At 33.8% G+C, this 19536-nt stretch overlaps 3 protein-coding genes across 4 annotated transcripts; all 3 read left to right on the top strand.

Annotated features, from left to right (window-relative positions):
- Positions 1-1429: 1429 nt before the first annotated feature.
- LOC133287156 (ASC1-like protein) lies at positions 1430-8512 on the top strand. 2 transcript variants are annotated; one of them, XM_061484712.1, is made up of 6 exons: positions 1430-1704; positions 3678-3907; positions 4065-4220; positions 5820-6005; positions 7419-7594; positions 8022-8512. In XM_061484712.1, the coding sequence occupies exons 1-6, from the start codon at positions 1567-1569 to the stop codon at positions 8051-8053; spliced, it is 918 nt and encodes a 305-aa protein (XP_061340696.1). In that variant the 5' UTR covers positions 1430-1566; the 3' UTR covers positions 8054-8512. The 2 variants fall into 2 exon arrangements, with proteins under 2 accessions (XP_061340696.1, XP_061340697.1); XM_061484713.1 differs by lacking the exons at positions 7419-7594; positions 8022-8512 and adding an exon at positions 6488-7400.
- Positions 8513-10362: 1850 nt separating this feature from the next.
- On the top strand, positions 10363-11426 carry LOC133287188 (uncharacterized). The gene has a single exon (XM_061484751.1). It carries the CDS (start codon positions 10513-10515, stop codon positions 11281-11283), a length of 771 nt encoding a protein of 256 aa, XP_061340735.1. The 5' UTR covers positions 10363-10512; the 3' UTR covers positions 11284-11426.
- A 2049-nt stretch (positions 11427-13475) lies between these two features.
- On the top strand, positions 13476-15838 carry LOC133287171 (peroxidase 11). Its single transcript, XM_061484730.1, has 4 exons — positions 13476-13711; positions 14153-14360; positions 14487-14652; positions 15414-15838. The coding sequence occupies exons 1-4, from the start codon at positions 13476-13478 to the stop codon at positions 15836-15838; spliced, it is 1035 nt and encodes a 344-aa protein (XP_061340714.1).
- Positions 15839-19536: the final 3698 nt, after the last annotated feature.

The raw sequence follows: 19536 nt of genomic DNA, 5'->3' as shown, positions 1-19536 counted from the left end.
AGTTGTGTCATTTAAAATGATAAACATTTTTTCTTATAATTATATAGTTTAAAGTCATATCTACTAGACATAAAAAGATTAGTTTAAAACCTTAATCTTGGATCCGCTCCGAATAGGATTGCCTTTCATGAAGAATATTTGTGATTTATAAAAAAGAAAGATAGAATAATTTAAGGAAAAAATGTGTATCATTTTTATTTTATTTTTTGAACATCCAATGTGTATCATTTTAAAGGATACAAAGTTGTGTCATTTTAAATTAAAGAAAAAAATAAATCACGAGAGAGAGTGAGGAAAAAAAGTTTTACAAATGTGAATCTTACTTTTTTTTTGTGAAAGTGAAAAAATATAAAATATGTTATTTAAAATGATCATCACGCCATTTAAGAATATCCCATTTGTTCAACTTTTTTTTTGGCAAAATATCCTGCTTCCGCGGAGGGCAAGCTTTTTAATAATTTTGGCATTTTAGAGACAATATTATTTGTTTAAATTCAATTATAAAATATACCGCTTCACACATCATTCCTTGTTGACCTTTTACCATAAAAATTTAAAAAAATAATTTAACTCATTTTCATTTAGAAAATAATAATAAATAGACAGGATCAAAATAGTTTCAATAAACTTTAGGGACTGAAAATTTATAAAGGAACATAATAATATGACAAGATCTGAGAAGAGAGCATCATTGTGGGAAGAGGAAGTGTACTGTGTGAGCCATATGTGAGAATAAGGGGGATACGGACCAAAATGTCACTGTTCATCAACTTTTTTACCTACATGCCACGCGAACAGTGTTATTTCTCAATCTGCCACGGGGGCAAGTTCGCTTCTGACACAAGCGACCTCGGTTTGCTGACGTGTCACATTTTTAGTGGATAACAAGTATTAAATTTAAAAAAAAAAATTAAAAAAAATGAAGTTCGCCTACCATGTAGGCGAACTTGGTTAAAATATTGTTGGAACCGAGATCGCCTGTGTCAGAAGCGAATTCTGACACCACTAGGAAGTTGACACATCAGCAAACCGAGGTCGCTTGTGTCAGAAGCGAACTTGCCCCGTGACAGATTGAAAAATAACACTGTTCGCGTGGTATTTAGGTAAAAAAATTGATGAACACTAGCACAATAGTCACTGTTTTGAATAAGGGTTGGTCAGTGCGTCACGTGACAACATCTTTTTTAAAATATTCGACATGAAAGGGAATAATTTTTTTTTTTTATAAGATGTTATTGACCTTCTACCGTTGCAAATTTGCAATATACAAAACAAAAGTAATCATTTAACTCATTTTTTAGTTAGAAAATAATAACAAATACAGATAATCAATTTTGTGGTCTAAGACGCGTTCTTTTAATATATTTTTATTAAATATTTTTGGTACAGACCTTCCATTTACAGATCTCACGAACAGCTATACGTTCCACCACGACTCTATAGAGACTTTCACTGTTGCCAACCAAAATAGAAAATACTCTCTCCTTTCCCTCCCGTGTCCCAAGAAAAAAAGTTCTCTGTTTGTTTCCCGAGAAAATTACTGAGCCAACACCGTCTCCATCGTCAATGGCTTGGGTTCAACGACTGAGCTCTATTGACTGGCACCAAGAATCCTACCCGGACTTTCGGGATTTCTCCGTTCTACCCTTTTTGGCTCTCTTCTTCCCCACCGTTCGCTTCTTTCTCGACAGATTCATATTCGAGGTACTACTCTGTTTCTGTTGCTCTTCTCTCTCCTACCAAAATGCCATTAAAAAACTCATGTTGATGAGTTTTTTTTTTTTTTTTTTTTGACTATTCAGCTGCTTCCATTGACCCTTTTATTCTTACTCTTGTCAACTCAACTTAACTGCCTTTATTTTATTTTTTTAGTTCCCCTATCTTTGGAACATTCCTATTTTTTGTTTTCTTTTTATTTACCTTTAATTATCGGTGGTAATTGGAGCTCTATATGTTGGAAATTCAAGTTAGTGAGGATGGTTCAAGAGATAGTGTCAAGTTCATTATTGTGTTTGTCTTTCAGCCCATTGGATTTTGCTCTTGGAATTTTGTAACACTTGCTATGGTAAATCTATGAAAGTATTTGGCTGAGAAGTATTAACTTTTATAAGCATTGAAGATATCAAGTGGGTGGGCGAAAATGCTAACAGATGAAGTTGGGGCAGGAAATGTGATATGTGTTATTGTAGATAAGGCTTGGAAAGAATAATTTGCTCGATGCTAGAATGGTTGGAAGATAGGAACATTGCCGTAAAAAATTTCATCGAAAGTGTGTGTTGATACCCCAAACAAAAGGTAGGATTTTGAGGAGATTTAGAAGGGAATCTAGAAATTCCATAAACAAAAATAAAAAATAAAATTATCTTTAGAATGGACCAACCCCTTGGCACATATAGACGTCTTGTGGGTAAACTCAACTACCTTACAGTAATTTGACCGAACATTACTTTTGTTGTAAATGTGGTAAGTCAATTTCTGAATGCTCCTTGTGATAGCCACCGGGTGTCTGTGGTCCGCATTCTTGGATACATCAAGAGTGCTCGAAGTAAAGGGTTACTTTATGAAAACTAAGGCAATGCTCTAGTTGTTGGCTATTCAAATGCTGATCGGATCGACTCATCGTCTAATAGAAGATGAACTTCAGGGTATTGTGTCTTTGTTGGAGGCAGCTTAATCTCATGGAGAAGTAAGAAACATAACATAATTGCTAGATGACTAGATCCATTTTAGAGGGCAAATATCAACATCTGAACTTATGGTCAAAGCAATTGCTTCAACAATTCAAATTGGGAGATTTCAAAGAAATAAAATTGATTTGTGATATAACAACCTACATTACATGTTGATTCTAACCTAGTCTTTCATGACAGGAACATACACGTAGAGATTGACCACTTTGTTAGAGAAAAGATTCTTTTAGGGGAGATCGTTTCGTTACCGACTCTGTCAACTCCAACGATCAATTAGCTAATATATTTATTAAGTCTATTAAAGGCCCTTGGGTTGATTTTATTTGTAATAAGCTCGGAGCATATGACATTTATGCTCTAGTTTGAGATGGAATGTCAGAATTAAATGGTTTACGGCACATGAATAATGATTTAGATTTAAGGCCCATGTATATGAGTAGTCTTAGTTATTACTCGTTATACATGTATGGATTATCTCCTCTTGTAATGAGTACTCTTATATAGTATAAATACCTACTTGTGTGGACCGATTACACACTGTTTTACCTCAAATCCTTTCCTAATTCTATAGAGACTAAGAAATATACATATTTACAAGAGCAAAAGGGAAAATATGAAATGTGATGTGGAATTATTTCATGTCTGGCTTTTTCTATATTAGTTTCCTCTCAGAATTCTTTCTCTATAAGGATACTCACCTCATAAACTGCTGAGAGAGCTGTGCCATGCACAAACAATAATTGTTGTTTAATATCCATGTGATGTGGAATCATTACATGTTAGACAATTATTATACTTTTGTTTTAGCCTATATACCAAGAGGGGAAAAGGACTTGTTTCTTTTCATTTTTTATTTTATTATTTTTCTTTCAAACTGTATTGATGCTTAAAAGTCTTCCTTTGCTGGGCTACTCTTTCTCTACAATTATCAATTTCTTTGGATATTTTGATTAGATTTAGTCAATCTAAAGTGAATGGCATTTGCAGAAAGTGGCAAGACGATTGATTTTTGGAAAGGGACATGAGATGCTGGATTTTCAGACATATGAGAGAAAAAAGAAGATTAGGAAATTTAAGGAATCAGCCTGGAAATGCATTTATTTTCTTTCTGCAGAAATTCTTGCTTTGTCTGTAACATATGATGAGCCTTGGTTTACTAATACAAGATATTTTTGGGTGGGTCCAGGGAGTCAGATATGGCCAGATCAAAAGATTAAGTAAGATTGTTTATTTACATGCCCAATTATTGTGGTTTTTCAGTGACAATCTTTAATCTTTTTTTTTTTTTTTTTGTCATTTGTCCTTCCTGTGACTTTTAATCTTTTATATTCAACTTAAATTGGTTGATTGAACAGTAACCTTCTAGCATTTCAGATTGAGAATGAAGGGGCTCTATATGTATGGTGCTGGATTTTATTCATACTCCATACTTGCTTTAATATTTTGGGAAACAAGGCGCTCTGACTTTGGGATCTCCATGGGCCATCATGTTGCTTCTCTCATTCTGATTGTGTTATCTTATATTTTTAGGTATGTTATCATTGATTTTTGTTTGTCTTGTCATCCAAGCATTTTAAGTGTTATGTTTTATTTTAGTTTTTGGTCATAAAGTGTTATGATTTTTAGGCAATATAGTTTTGTAGTAGCCTCTTTTGGCTAAACCACCGTACTGATGCATTTTCTTAAACAATTTTTTCATTTTAATGCATTTTGAAACTATTTTCCTAATAATGTGATAAGTCCTGCACTAGAGAGGTGCGCGACTGAGTCCCGCACACAGAAAGTGCAAGACTCAGTGGATCGCATCACATGACATACACAGGCAAGTCCCCCGCACATCTTTAGTCACAAACCAACTTCAATTATTAGTCACGTGTAGCTTAAAATTGAAGCTCTGAAAAAAAAAGGTTACACTGTTGGCTCAATAATCCTAGTCTTCTCTAGAGACTAGAGCTCTCTTTTTATTTTTCGCCAAACAAAGAACGTGCCTACTTGCATTTAGAATAATAGGATCATAGGAGGAAAATGTTTAAACAGCAAGTTAGTGTTTGTGTTAACTTGGTCAATAAATCTTGTTGGTACATTCAAAATTTAGCATTGAGTAGCCCGTGTATCACTACCAAGCAACCACAAACTTTTGAAGAGTTTAGGAAAAGGATATTAGCAAAGCATAAGCTGAAATTCAGGGCCAATATACATACCAAATCCTCTATAAATATTCTCTTCAGTATCTGTCCTGTCCATCTATCCTCTGGTGTCACTGAAAATATTGAAAATCATCAAAGAAGAGGAAAGAAACAAAGGATCAAACGAATAGTCTAATAGTGTTACAGATCACTGAGATGGCTACAAGAAAGTGGAGCATCTTATCACTATGGAAGCTGCCATTGTTCATGGTCAAGGAAATGGTAATGCAACAATCAGGGACAGGATGAGCAAGGAGGCAAAGACAAAGGAAAGGAAAAAGAGAAAAAGCCAACAAAGCCTCCACCTGATGAAGCATCAGATTATGACAAGTTGACACCTCTGCCAACGGAGAAGAAGGAGGTTTCTGCAGAGCAAAGAATTCTTGTCAGTTCAAGACCCTCCCGTGTCCAGCTGAGTGTGCAAGAGAGGAAGCCAAAAAATGAACTTTCTCCCTCTATCATCGTTAAGTCCCACACCTCCCTTGTGCAGGACTTAATCTGAATGTGCCACATATGGCGCGATATGCTAAGTCTTACAACCTTTATGTACAGGGCTCAGTCCTGCCCCTGTCATGTGTGGAACTTATTGCATTAGTTAGGGTAGTTTCAAAAATGCATTAATCTGACAAATTTTATTTGGAAACACATCAATGTGGTCGATCTTTAGCCATAATTTTTTAATTTGTTTGAATGTAATTCATTTCAAACTCTTTATTAAAAGAGTTAAATGTGTCAAAACTTTCATTTGTGCGTGTGAAAGAGAGATGGACACAGAGATGAGGAAGGTTTTCAAAAATCATTAGTGTGTCTACCAAAATAGTTTTTTTTTATGATGAAATTGTGACCTTAATGCCTGCACTATTTCTATTTAATTTAAATTTATTTCACTAGTTCATTTTGATAAGGTTTTCACCCAGTATAATGTCTGTGTTAATACACTCAGGTTTGCTCGTGTTGGATCAATGGTTTTAGCTCTTCACGATGCTAGTGATGTATTTCTGGAGACAGGGAAAATGTCTAAATACAGTGGTGCTGAAACAATAGCTAGCTTTGCATTTATTCTTTTTGTTTTGTCTTGGACCATACTGCGCCTCATTTACTACCCATTCTGGGTTCTTCGGAGTACATGGTATTAATTCAGTTCCCAATTTACATTTTTTTTTTCTGTTGTCTCCTACGATTCCTCACTTGTTCATTCTGTAGCTGCTAATCTAGGTGAGTTATATGATGTCACTACACATATTTACTGGAAGTAAAAAATTCCTTCAATACTTTAAAAGGATGGTGTAAGGAACCCATAATTGGATTCTTAGTTTTCACAGAGAGAGAGAGAGAGAGAGAGAGAGAGAGAGGAGAAAAACAGGGGAAGGAAAGAAAAAAGAATATTTTGGTAATGTTGAATCACAAAGAACAAAGGAGAGCATTCTACTTCCAAGGTCTCCCCTTTCTACAACAAAGCTAATGCTCACTTTCCAAAGGATAACCAATCAGAATCCCCACTCTTCTACTCTCTCCTCCTATTTAACCTAATTCTCTACTTTAATCACCTAATTGTTCTAACTAACTACTATCTGATCCTATCAGATGATCAACTTGTCTGTTGCTCTTCAGGTTCAAAAGTTGTCTTCCTGGGGGAGATTTACACTTTTTTTTTTCCTCCTACGTTCTTAACAAGAAGGAAGCTGTTCTAGTGGGAATTCTGCACACTACTATTGTTTCTCTGTCTGTCCAACAGCTGTCTCTCTAGCATATTCCAGTCTGGTATTTGAATGGAAATGGTGTCAAGATTTATTTAGAAAGACTAATTGGCCTGCTGTACTGGTCTGATTGGTTGTTTAATGGTCTTAAAGAAGGACTTTTTATATAATGGGGGTTTTCTCTTAAGCAGATTTCTTGAGTTAGGCTTTTGTAGATTGTCAACAATCCTTATTCTGCAAATGTCATCTATTTCATGCTTTACTTATTCATACTGTCCATTATCAATCCTACTATTTACTTGTCGTGTTAATTTCTGACTTTTAAAAATCAAGGCTAAAATCAGTGATATGTAAGTCCGATATTCATTTTCCAAGTTTTAAATGGTTTGAAATAGAATTTATGGAGAAAAAAAAAACATTGTTTACTTGGATTAAGGAATTTTAGCTGTCTTGTCTGAGCCGAATTATAGAATAAAGTTTTACTAGAGTTTGTACTCATTAATTTTTTTCTTCATTTCTCTGTCGATTCATCGATAACTTGAGCAATCTAATTCGAGCTCAGTTGGAACCGTATTGGGGTGGCTCTCCCAATATTATTTTTTCCATTTCTAAGACTCGAACTCGAGACTTTTGGTGATGGGAAACTAGCTCCTTATCAATTAAATCAATGGTTGGTCAAATTAAATCTTTTTTATCTTCATATAAGCACCATAAGGGGGAAAATCTTGTTTCCGACTCTGCAGAAATTTCAATAATTCAATCTAAATAGTAATGCTAGAGCTGTCCGTTGTCCACCTATTACTATTCCTCAGTTTAATTGTTTTATTCTCTTCTCCTTTTGGCAGCTATGAAATTGTTCTCGTCTTGGAGAACAGGGTGGACGGTACAATATATTATTATGTGTTCAATAGTCTTCTATTCATTTTGCTAGTTCTTCATATTTATTGGTGGGTGCTGATGCTTCGGATGCTTGCTAAACAAATCCAAGCAAAAGGAAGAGTTAGTGAAGATATTCGGTCTGGTGAGTTGAATACATATATGGCTTCCCAATATGAACTTTTGATTGGAAATGAAACCTTCTGAAAAAATTGATCTGGATCCTTAGAATCTGCATGGAATTAAACAAACAATTAAGAATATATTTATGGTTGTGGAAGTTGCGGCTTGAGTTAGTGTCAACTCATTCTAGGATCAAGATGGATAATGGAGGTTAAGTTGACTTGTGCATGGCCAGAGTCTTCTTGTCCTTCAATTCCATCACTCAATGGGATACACAAGTTATTCTTGATGCGTTAATTATAACATCAGAAATTATTGCATTTCATTGAATCAATCTCGATGATGTTAACCCCAAATATGTTGCCATAGTTTTTGTAATGACTTTAGTCTGTAGAAATTTTAACTGGTTATCTGACTGTAAATTGCTCTTTACATTTTCTTTTGTGCAGATTCAGAAGATGAACATGAACATGAAGAATGAGCAGAAAAACAAGATTGAATATAGTAAATTTTGATTAAAATGGTATCGAGTTGTTTTACTGGCATCCTAGATGTCTCGAATATAATTAGATTTATGTTGGCACCATGATAAAGTGAAATTCATCATAACTATAGTGTAAATTAGAAGCAGCTTATCAAATTTATTTTTTCTTCCCGTTCATGTTAACAATTATAACTTGAAGCAAAAACGATGTAGAAAAGTTCTATACAGTGCAAAGTTTGAGCCCCTCTGTTAGGAACAGTTATTTTGTTGATTAAGTGGGGTAGTGGATAGAAGTTAGTTTCCATTACGTTAGTAGTTAGTTTTCATTATGTTAGTTGGGTAGTTTCATGCTTAGTACGGTTATGTATTTTTCTATTTAAAATGTTATCTGAAGCAATGAAGGGTATGAGATAAGTTAAATCATAGCATCTTGTGTGTAAGAGGTCATACTTCTTCAATAAAGCGATATTCCTATCCTCTGTTCTTTTATCATTTCTGTAAAAATAGGTAAAAAAGGCCAAGGCAAACCCCTCTTCATACCTCCCTCTCTCTCAATCAACCCCCGTGTGTTTTGAACTTTTGATTTTTCGTGAATTGGAAAATAAAATGGAGACATGGATAACCTGAAGTATGCAACCACCCAAGCCCATTCCTACAAAAGAGTGGATGGAAGCCGAGTGCAGTAATCAGAGGCCTGATCGTCCATATAGGTTATCAGAAGCTCCCATTGACAAACAAATCACTTCTGAATGAGCCACAATCCCTAGCTCCGAAACCTGCACTCATTAGTCAAAGGTCAGTAATGATATCAAACATTCTAAACAAACCCTTAAGCCCAAAATTCACCAGTGAAAAACCCAGAAGCTCCAAACTCACTAGTGAAAAAACCTCAACTTTTGGCTTGTTAATGCACTAACAATAAAATGAATGTCACGCATATAAATTTTCACAATAATAGTAAAATTAATGGGATGATTGACCCGAGCCACGACACATTAACGTCCAACTTTTCTGCATTCACGTTCTTTACATGTCCATGTCCATCTCAATTTCCGCTACCATGACCATTGACCAAAATTACAGAAAATGGCTATGATCTTCTACTCGGGTCTTGCATTGTTTAGAGGATAATGATGATAAGAAAAAGGGTTTATCTTTTTTATAAATTTATTTCATGTACACATATACAAGTGTATTAGTTTATGCTTAACTCCGGAGTTCTTTCGATCCCGGGCTACCGAAGAGTAAGTAGATGCATCTTGTTAGTATAGGTAGTACCAATTAATTCTTATAAGCTATCCTCAACTGTGCTGTTCTATACCAGCACAATCTCTGGAATCCCTCTCTTTCCGGTGTTATTCAATTCATTCATGTACCCCTCCCGCTGATAGTACGCTAGCTCTTCCACTAACCATACATTCAATTGTACATTAGCTCTTCCACTAGCCATATAATTGTCAGCACTCGGAATGTTACATGAGTTCTGATGGGATCCGGTGCGGTAATAAATTATAATTACAAAAATATCTTGATTTTCGTCCTCAAAACGATGTCGTTTTGGACTCAATGAAAATAAATTATCTATATTAACCGTAGAAAAATGAACCATTAGTTTAAATAATTTGAAATCTTATTTCCAAAAAAAAAAAAAATTTGAAATCTTTTATTTTAGGGATTAACAATTATTTAGCATCAGAAAATTTAAAATATCGTTGTTTTGGGTCTAAAAAAATTTAGAATATTTTAGTAAAATTAATAATATAAATGAAAGGTAATTTTTTAAAATATCTTTTATATATATAAATGAATGAATGAATTTTTAAAATTTAAAAGTATAAATCAAGAAAGAAAAGTATTTACCGAAAAGATGGAAATCGCAAATAGTTGAAAGGGACTATTTAAAATTTTAAATCCCAATTTGATCCCGGAGAAGCACTGTCTAATTCACATAAAATTAAATTTTAATAAATAAGAAGAGAAAAATATTTAAAATTATAAAAAAAATACTGCATAATTAATTAAAAAAATTGATTTAAAAGAATAAAAAATTATAATTGACACAAATTATGTCATTCTAGATTTTTGTTTTCATCCGATTATCATGTATCTGTTAAAAAAAAATTAAAATTTGATGAGAAATAATTAAAAATATATGAATTAAATGAAAAGAAATTTTTTTTTATTTTTGAAAGAAAGATGTGAGTGGATATTTCCAATTCACAGAAGAAAATTTCCTTAAAAACTAGTTAAAGTAGGGAGACGAAGTAAGTAGTCTATTTTAACCTAAGGAAAAGAACTCTCTAATCCTAAGCACTATTATAGCGCAGCCAGAAAGACTGAAAGAGAGAGCAAACAAACTAAAGTAAAGGAGAGTGTGCGCAACAAGTCTCCTTTATCAAATCAAGAAGAGTTTTGTTTTCTGTGAGTGAAACAAACAAACACAAAGAAACACAAGAATGGAAGATGTGATAACTGAAACACCACCACCTTCAAGGTTCTTAGAAGAAGACCTCAACACTTTCACACCACCCTCACCACCACTCCCTTCACCCTTCCTCCTCTTCCCTCACTCCCTCCCACAAAACCAACCCCTCAAACCCACCCTCCTCATCCTCGCCCTCTCCGCCCCATCCCTCGCCCTCTTCCACCACCACCGCAACGACAAAACCCTCCTCGCCTCCCTCATCCTCCCCGAACTCCCCTTCTCCCTCCCCGACAACACCTCCAACATCCACTCCCTCTCCGCCGCCGACGCACTCCTCGTCTCCGTCCAGTGCCCCGTTGCGGCCGACCGCGCCCACGCCGTCGCCAAGCTCCTCGTCGGAGACCGGATCCGGCCGGAATCGGTTCTCGTCCTCGATTCCGTCGAGCCGCGGAATTACCGCGGCCGGCTGCCGCCCGAAGAGGCGGTGGCGTTTAAGCTGGAGAGCTCCGCCGAGAGAAAGAGATCGGATTTAGAAAAGTTGTTGGATGGGTCGTTAGAGTATTACCCGTCCGGAAGCGTCGTTGACGGTTTGGGCGCCGCGATTCTCGGACGGTGCCAGATTTTGAATGTTAGGGCGAGTCTCTGTGTTTCTTGGCCTCAATTCGATGCTTCTGTTGTTTCCTTGTTAAAGGGTTTGCTTCAGCGTGGAGTGTTGCGTGGGTTCGATTTTGGTTCGAGTGGTGAGGTTTTGAGATTTGGGAGGAGTAAGGATCCGCTTTTCCGATCTGACTTGTATATTTGAATTATGCTGTCTTTTTATGTAATTTTCAATGATACGAGTTTTTTTCCTTTTTTCTTTTTTCTTTTTGTTCTTTCTTTCTGTATTTATGGTTTTATGTAATGTTAGGATGTTTGTGCGTTGTTATGGTTTAGCCTGTCAATGAAAGATTCTCTCATTTGAAAATTGTGTTTACCGAAATTTGTTTTGTGAATGTTTACGAAGGAAGAGATATAGGCACAACAAGATCATGTGAAAATCTCACCATCTGTTCGCAACCCTGCCTTATGATTGATTAACTGTAGCCTTGTGAACCTATTTTACAAACGGTTTTATGTTTATCATTTAACATGATGTAACTTCACTTTTCTACACACAGAGGTGGGATCCACATGTTTTTTTTTTTCTTTCTCTTTCGTCATTCCACCTTCTCTCTACCTTTTGATGTGAGAGATGGAAACAACACTTACATTATATTACATAACAGTAATAAAACCTTTCTACAAATGGTTGATGTGGATATCAAATTTGCATTTGCTGCTACTGTTCTTGCAATTGATGCCGTGCAATACATGATCTGTTGTGGATCTCTTGTTGTCCTGAACTACTCTGTCAATCAATCATCTGTCTCATAGGTTGTGTGCGATTTTTGTCTTTTGTGGTCAATTGCATGCAAGGTTTCTGCTTTTGGTCAATGAAAGAACTATTGATCTCGTGCTTTTTTGAATTGAATGTTTGCCCAGTTCTGTGTTTGTGGTCTTAAATTAATACCGTAAGTAGTAGGCATAATCGATAATCGATGTAATTTCTTTCAATTGCACTTCTAAAGACGCTTTTCAAGCTGTACATAAACATGATTTTTGAATGATGGTAGATATGGAGGACCATAGGTGCAGTGTGAGAAAGATAAATTTTTTGCTTCCTCTTGACACTGATGTTTGTCATGGATAAAAAACCAATTTAGTGTTAGCTACGGGTACTTAAAAATCTTGCAACATCACGTATAATATGTATTCCATCATATGCGTAAATTCAAAGTCCAAAATTCTCTACAAACAAGTTATTCACTTATATTTGATGAATGTGGTATTTAACCCAAACTTGAAGACAAAAATAACTCTTAAAAGGGAGTATAAAAAATGATAAGCTACATGATATGCATACAAGTAAAAATAAAAGTAAAATGAATTTCAGTAAATATTGAAGAAAGAAAATCAGCATAGGTACTTCGAAGCCACAATCCCGCTCCTGTTTGACTCTGGATTACTTGCAACCATTTGTTGGGGTCATGATGTAACCATCTTGCACTACCTCTTACGCACCACTATCTAGAGAGAGATGACAGCAGGACTCAAAAAGGACACCCCCATGTCCTTAGAGGACTAAGAATTTTTTTTTATTGAATGAGAAAGTCAGTATGGATGAGAAATTTGAAGGTTTCTGCTATGCATTCTTACACGATTAAAGACATTGTTTTAATCTTCTACTTCACGATCATGACAAAACTCACAATAGATTTCTTTTCTTTGTAAAATCAGCAAGAATTTGAGAAAGTCCATATGCAATCTTATTCTGGAAGGAAATAACAAGAAGGCTAATTAACGTGCAAGTTGACATTATATGAAAATGTTTGACGTGTGGAATATATATGTAAACTCGTCACTGTTAGTTACAAAGATGGCTTTTGTGGCAAGCAAATGAAATTGATTTTTTCTCCCATTCACAATATTAATTAAGGTGATGTAATGCAAGATGGTTAAACCTAATGTATTCAAAGTTGGACTGTTTAACCCGGTCACAAAAAAGACAGAAAGATGAAAACAAAACATGCAAATAAATTTATGGAATACTTTATACCCTGAGATATATGCTCAAAGGTGAAGAGCACATGGGTTAATTTCATTCAGATAGATGCTCAAAAAGTTGAGATTAGCTGTTATTAGATTTTGGTTTGGTGACTGGCCTTAAATTTTTTTGAGAAAAATTGTTCATAGCGGGCGCACAACTTTTAATCATTTTTTTTTCTTTAGCTCTATCTCTCTCTGCGGAGAATGTTACTTTTAGTTTAAGAATACCCACCAACTTACTCATATTAGTTGCATCTTCTCTTTGACTCTTAGGACAAGGTGCAACTCTCTACTTCTTAATTACAAGTTGCAACTTATATATGCTCTAATTCTCACCCTGAATTCTTAAGCAAAGTTAAAGCAATAACAATGGATCCTTCCTTTCTTTCAAAATCCTTCTTTCTACATGTTGTTCTTATGTTCGGTTTGCATGGTGTCACCAGATTGTATGCAAGTGACCCTCCTCTAACACTGGATTACTATGCATCAACTTGTCCCACTATTTTTGATATTGTTAAGAAGGAAATGGAATGTGCAGTGCTTTCTGATCCCCGTAACGCAGCCTTGATACTTCGGCTTCACTTCCATGACTGCTTTATTCAGGTCTAGAACTTTACTATATAGTAGTATTTGCACTGTTTTCATGCTTAAAATAAAATTACATTACATAGTACTAGACTACTAGTAGTAGTTAATAGTCATTGTATTACACTTATGAATATTGAAAGCGAGTCTTAGAGCATCAATAAAGTTATTCCTTGTGATCGGAAGTTTACAGATTGGAGTTGAAAACAATATCTTTGTAAAAAATGCAAGGATAAGATTGCATACAATAGATCATCACCTTTACTCTCACAATCAGGGAGCCTTGTGCACTTTTATTTTCCTTTTGCCCTTTTTACATTTATGAATATTCTAGTATTATGTACTCTTAGGTATACAACTTGAAAACTGCTTAGATTTTCTTTACAACTAGCATATTATATAATATAAAGCCAAGATGAATCTATTGAGGAGAAATAGTAAATAAACAGTTACTAAATGTGACATTCATGGTCTCAGGGATGCGATGGATCAGTTTTGCTTGATGATACAGTCACACTTAAAGGTGAGAAGAAAGCAGATACCAACATCCACTCTCTAAAAGGCTTCGGACTTGTTGATCGAATCAAGAACTTAGTTGAATCAGAATGCCCCGGAATTGTTTCTTGTGCTGATGTTCTCACTATTGCAGCTAGAGATGCTGTGATTCTGGTAAAAGAAACAGCTAGCTTCTAGATTTTATCACAGTTTATACAATTTTTTTCCATAAAGTTTAATCATTTCTGCATAGAAGTTATTGTTGTTATGCAATGTTTTCTATCCTCTGATCTCTTGTAGGTAGGTGGACCTTACTGGGATGTTCCAGTGGGAAGGAAGGATTCTATAACTGCAAGTTTTGAACTTGCTAACACCAATCTTCCCACTCCGAATGAGAGTCTTCTCTCTATAATCTCCAAGTTTCTTTATCAAGGTCTATCAGTCACGGATATGGTAGCCCTTTCAGGTATGTTCCTGATATTGGGATAAAACTTTGAAAAACAAAAGACCTAGATCCTGTTTGAATACTTATTCTAAAAACAGTTGTTTGGTTTTCAGAACAAAAAAATAAAATAAAAAACTCATTTGATAAGGCTGTTTTGTAAAAAAAAAAATTAAAAATTATAGTTGTTTTTTGTTTGTTTTTAAAATCAAATTTAGAGAACATGTCTGAGTTATTTTTGTTTTATGTTTTGACTTTTTACTTTCAAAAAAAAAAAAAAAAAAAAACACTTATTTTCATAACTATTCTACAAAACAGTTATCAATCAAAATACTCTCATCAATTAGATCCTTGAAACATTCATAGGTGTTGTCTGCATTGGTAACTGTTAAAAGCAGCATCCAAAATTATTTCATGCAAATATAGCAACATTAAGTAAACAGTAAAGACAGCTAAAAAGAACATACAAATGCTAGCTAGCATATAAAGAGTAGAGTTGGCTAAGTTGAAAAAGATCATTTTGCATTATTTCTGCAATAAAACTCTAGCAACCTATTTAGTTAGACTCTCACTTCTACCAAAATAATCCCTATTTCAACTTAAATGAAATAAACATAATCTCCAACAAAAGTGAATAGAATCAATAATCAAAATATGACTATTATGACCTACCTCTTTCTCTTACCCTGCAACAAAAGTCAAGACTTGGTTTTCTTTTCTTATAAGATTCCTAGGTGTATGAAGCACTTTCTCCATACTAAATTTTCTTATCACAAACCCTCCAGGAGCCCACACCATTGGCATGGCACGGTGTCAGAATTTCAGATCAAGGATTTACACAGATTTTGAATCAACTTCAGTGAAAAATCCAATATCTGAGAGTCACCTCAACAACCTGAAATCTATTTGTCCACCAATTGGGGGAGGAGACAATAACATATCAGCATTGGACTATGTTACACCCAATCTCTTTGACAATTCCTACTACCAGTTACTATTAAACAGGGAGGGACTTCTTAACTCAGACCAAGAAATGTACTCAAGTGTTTTTGGAATTGAAACAAGAGAGCTTGTCAAGAAGTATGCTGCAGATCCTCTTGCTTTCTTCCAGCAATTCTCGTATTCAATGGTGAAAATGGGAAATATCACAAATTCAGAAAGCTTCATCACCGGAGAAGTTAGGAAGAACTGCAGATTTGTGAACACATAGACTTTATTTTTGTGTTTTATGTACGTTTGGTTTGTTTTCCACACACACAGAACCACCAATTTTATTATTTCAGCTACTGCAAGTTGTTATGTCAAATCTAAGCTAGCATTTATTAAATGAACAAATGAAGTTAAAAGTGGTTGATTTCCTTTATCATATAAAGAAAATGGGAAAAGTGTTGAATTTGAAATTCAAAGTTGTAGAATCCAATACCCGAGTCATATTTCATATATTTATATAAAGGAGTAGCTCTAAGCTATTTGTCTTGTGCTTGAGTTCAACTTTTCTTATTTCTATTTCTAACCACTACCAAATGTGTCTAAACTAACCTTCATGCAATGTACAAAATATAAAATCTTTATATTCCAACAACAACAACCACAACCAATATTTGAAACAATATTCCATTTACTCTTTTCACTGGTGCAAGTTAGCTTGCTTATATACTTCTCATTCTGTTAAGACTTTAGATGAAAGAACCACCCTCCTTAGGTGGAAAACAATGCTTCTATCACTTATACACCTATTATCAAATTCTGGATTGAATTCTCACAAATTTCAGGTAACTAAAATGAAAATGATTAACCATCCCATTTTAATTATTACTTAATCTATTTCAATTACATTGGTAAATGTCCACATCAATAAGTTTTATGTATTAGGCACTAGTAAGTGACAGAGATGAAAGTGAATGTGATTTGGTTCATGCATGTATGCATATCCATCATTATGTTTAATCTAGATGAAAACGAAAATGGTAAAAATCAGTATATATATTTGCTCGGTATAAATTAAAGAGCACAAGTGCATTCTAGTCTTGACAATTAATTTCATCTTCTGTTTGAGCCAAAATGAGGTTAAAAAATGAAAGTATTATAACAAGAGTCTAATCAAATCAAGAAATTACTTTCATTAGCTCACAGTAAATTTTAATAAAATAAATAAATATTGATCATGACATGGTTTCATTATTATGCACCTTCATATGTTCCACGTAATATGAAAAATTATTTTCACTTATCCTGTATTCCTGTTAATTTGTCGTCTTCCATGATTTGGTACAATGCCGATTTTCCACCTACCTTATACTAGAATAATGTCTTGCATTGTACTGTATAACTGTCTTGAGAATATATTGATAGAACTTTTTGATGTGTTGATATGATATTTTTTTTTTTGGTAACAGTGTTGATATGATATTTAAACCGTTAGCATGTTGATTATTTCATTTTTCATTATTAGGTCTGTCAAGTAATAAACTCTTTGCCGTTATTATTGGACAGTGCTAGAGTTTGAGACTGTATTATGTATTACTATTTTTATTTTGTTGTTGTAACTGATTAAAGAATTTGGTACATTCTCAATTTAATTTTTTTTATATTATCATCTAATCTTGTGTTGACATTTTATTTTAGATAACAACATAAACATTATATGACGTAACAACATATTATTAGACATATTTTGCACTAACCGTGCTTTAAAATTAAATTCTTCAATAAAACCTTTTAAACTTAACAAATTCAGCATTGATAGCGTTAGTAAGATTCATAAACATCAATGAACTACGGTTTAGAACTAAACCATTCTAAAATTTCATGTGTACATTTGTATTTTGAAGCGTTGCTTCGTGTTCAATATTAAGTGTCTAACACAAAGTGCTGTTTCCTTAAACATATTTATTCTTCATAAATTTGAGGTTAAGTTTCAAACTGAATAAAACTGCAGCATAAACAGCACCAATTTTGAGTAACAAATCAATATTCGGCTTATTTTGATGAAAGGACTAGTTTTGATTCTGGATCGTATGTAGTTACTAGTTATGGCGGCATTTGTGAAGCTTATGGCCTTGTTTTTTTGGTCACAAAACATAGTGAATCAATCATATGGCTCGAAAAGCCAACTTTATCGTAGCAAATTATTTTGTGGGTTGAGCCCAAGCCTTTGCATTTTCATAGTTGATGGGTCCATGACTGTTGTAATTCAGTTTCGGGAAAGTTGGAACCTACCAACCTAAAATCATAGGAACACATACTTGGAGGCTTTGCTTTTCACAAATTTTTCGGTGATGGGATGGCAGCTTCTTAAATAAATCATGCATAATATACAAAAAAATTAAAATTAAAAATTAAAATAATGCACATTATATTTAAGATAAAAGTAAAAAATTTTAAATATTAAATATTAGAATAAAATATCTTTTGAATCCTCAACAAATATCACGGTCCAATTAAATATTTTAGAAAAAAAAAATTGACTTGTGGTCTTTTTGAAATTCAAAATAGATTCATGTTAATCTTTTTGAAAGATTAATGTAAATCGATTAACTGAGTCTAATTTAAAATTTTAAAAGAATCACAAATAATTTTTTTCTAAGAGATTAAAATAAATTTCATAATAATTTTTACCGAGGATCCAAAAAAATATTTTATTTTAAATATTATTATTAACATTTTTATATATTTTAAAATATATTATAAGTTAAAAGTTGCTTTAAAGTTCACGTCTAGATTTTCAAATCAGAAGCAATGATGACTGATGCCCGTAATAGTGGCTCGAAGCATGGAATATAGCGAAAGGAAACAAAATCGCCGCGGGGGCGGGCGGGGGGAATGAAAAGCAGAAGCGAATTTCCAGGGGAGTCACTCAACAATCCACAGTAACGTTAACGCCTTGGTACATATAGGGTAAGAAGATATTATTTTTCATATCACATGTGATAATTTAATTTGTCCTATATAATATATAAAAATGTGAATCTGATTCACTAAGAAAAAAAAAAGTGAGTCTTGCCTATTTTTTTATATTGTATGAGATAATTTATTTCATATAACATGAGAAATAATATTACTTATAAATAATATTACTTATAAACAATATTTAAAAAAGATAAAAGAAAAACCTTTAGTGCTCAATATTGTAAAAGAAATGATTATTCATTTTTTTGATAATTGATATTTATTACACTTTGAAACTCATGTAATTAATCTCTTTTTTTTGTTAACTCCAGAAAAAACGGAACACCGAAAGAATTGACTGCTGAGCCGTATGAGCCAGGAAACTCTCAAGTACGATTCTAAGGAAAGGAATTGACTCACCTATTCCGACCGCGGAGAGCAGGCCATTCGACAAGGAGATTCTGCAATTGCCGAGTCTTGGTTTGGTATGTATGACAACAATTCTTTTTTTTGTGAACGTATGACAATCATTATATTCCCTGACACTGTTTCTGAAAATAAATAATTCTTTTCTGAAATAGTTTCTGAGAAAAAAAAATATGTTTGATAATATGTTCTCTTTTTATTCTAGAAATGAGAATTGTGTTTGATGACACAATAAATAATATAATAAAAAATAATTCATATTAAACACAATTTTTTTCTAATCATCACTTTCTTTTTCATATGGTGTGGTGGTGGTGGTGGCAACGACGGTGGCGGCGGAAAAATGAAATTATCTTCCTATTTTTTTCTCAGAAACTATTTCAGAAAAGAATTATTTCTTTTCAGAAATAGTGTCAGCTTATGAATCCTTGTTAGTTCAATTTTTAGTTTTCGTTAAATTGTCTCAGTTTGTGTTTTTACAGTTTGGAGATTAATATATTTTTCTTTTCTTATGTATTTTGTTCTTTGTTTTCTATCTTTTAATCATGGTTTTCGACTTAGCCATACTGGGCTAAGCGCTCTTTAATCAACTCA

This window comes from Gastrolobium bilobum, unplaced genomic scaffold (genome assembly GCF_033153095.1).
Source record: "Gastrolobium bilobum isolate Gb01-03AN ecotype WA unplaced genomic scaffold, APGP_CSIRO_Gbil_v1 utg3288, whole genome shotgun sequence".
NCBI lineage: Eukaryota > Viridiplantae > Streptophyta > Magnoliopsida > Fabales > Fabaceae > Gastrolobium > Gastrolobium bilobum.
Note: the sequence above shows the minus strand (reverse complement) of the source record. Positions and strands in the feature narration are given on the sequence as shown.

What these genes read in the sequence shown, in the direction of transcription:
- LOC133287188 (XM_061484751.1), top strand. Translation starts at nt 10,513, where the DNA reads ATGGAAGATGTGATAACTGAAACACCACCACCTTCAAGGTTCTTAGAA.
- LOC133287156 (XM_061484712.1), top strand. Translation starts at nt 1,567, where the DNA reads ATGGCTTGGGTTCAACGACTGAGCTCTATTGACTGGCACCAAGAATCC. An exon ending in TGGCCAGATCAAAAGATTAA is followed by an intron (nt 3,908 to 4,064) that starts GTAAGATTGTTT and finishes CTAGCATTTCAG; the next exon opens with ATTGAGAATGAAGGGGCTCT. An exon ending in GTGTTATCTTATATTTTTAG is followed by an intron (nt 4,221 to 5,819) that starts GTATGTTATCAT and finishes TAATACACTCAG; the next exon opens with GTTTGCTCGTGTTGGATCAA.
- LOC133287171 (XM_061484730.1), top strand. Translation starts at nt 13,476, where the DNA reads ATGGATCCTTCCTTTCTTTCAAAATCCTTCTTTCTACATGTTGTTCTT. An exon ending in CTAGAGATGCTGTGATTCTG is followed by an intron (nt 14,361 to 14,486) that starts GTAAAAGAAACA and finishes GATCTCTTGTAG; the next exon opens with GTAGGTGGACCTTACTGGGA. An exon ending in GGATATGGTAGCCCTTTCAG is followed by an intron (nt 14,653 to 15,413) that starts GTATGTTCCTGA and finishes CAAACCCTCCAG; the next exon opens with GAGCCCACACCATTGGCATG.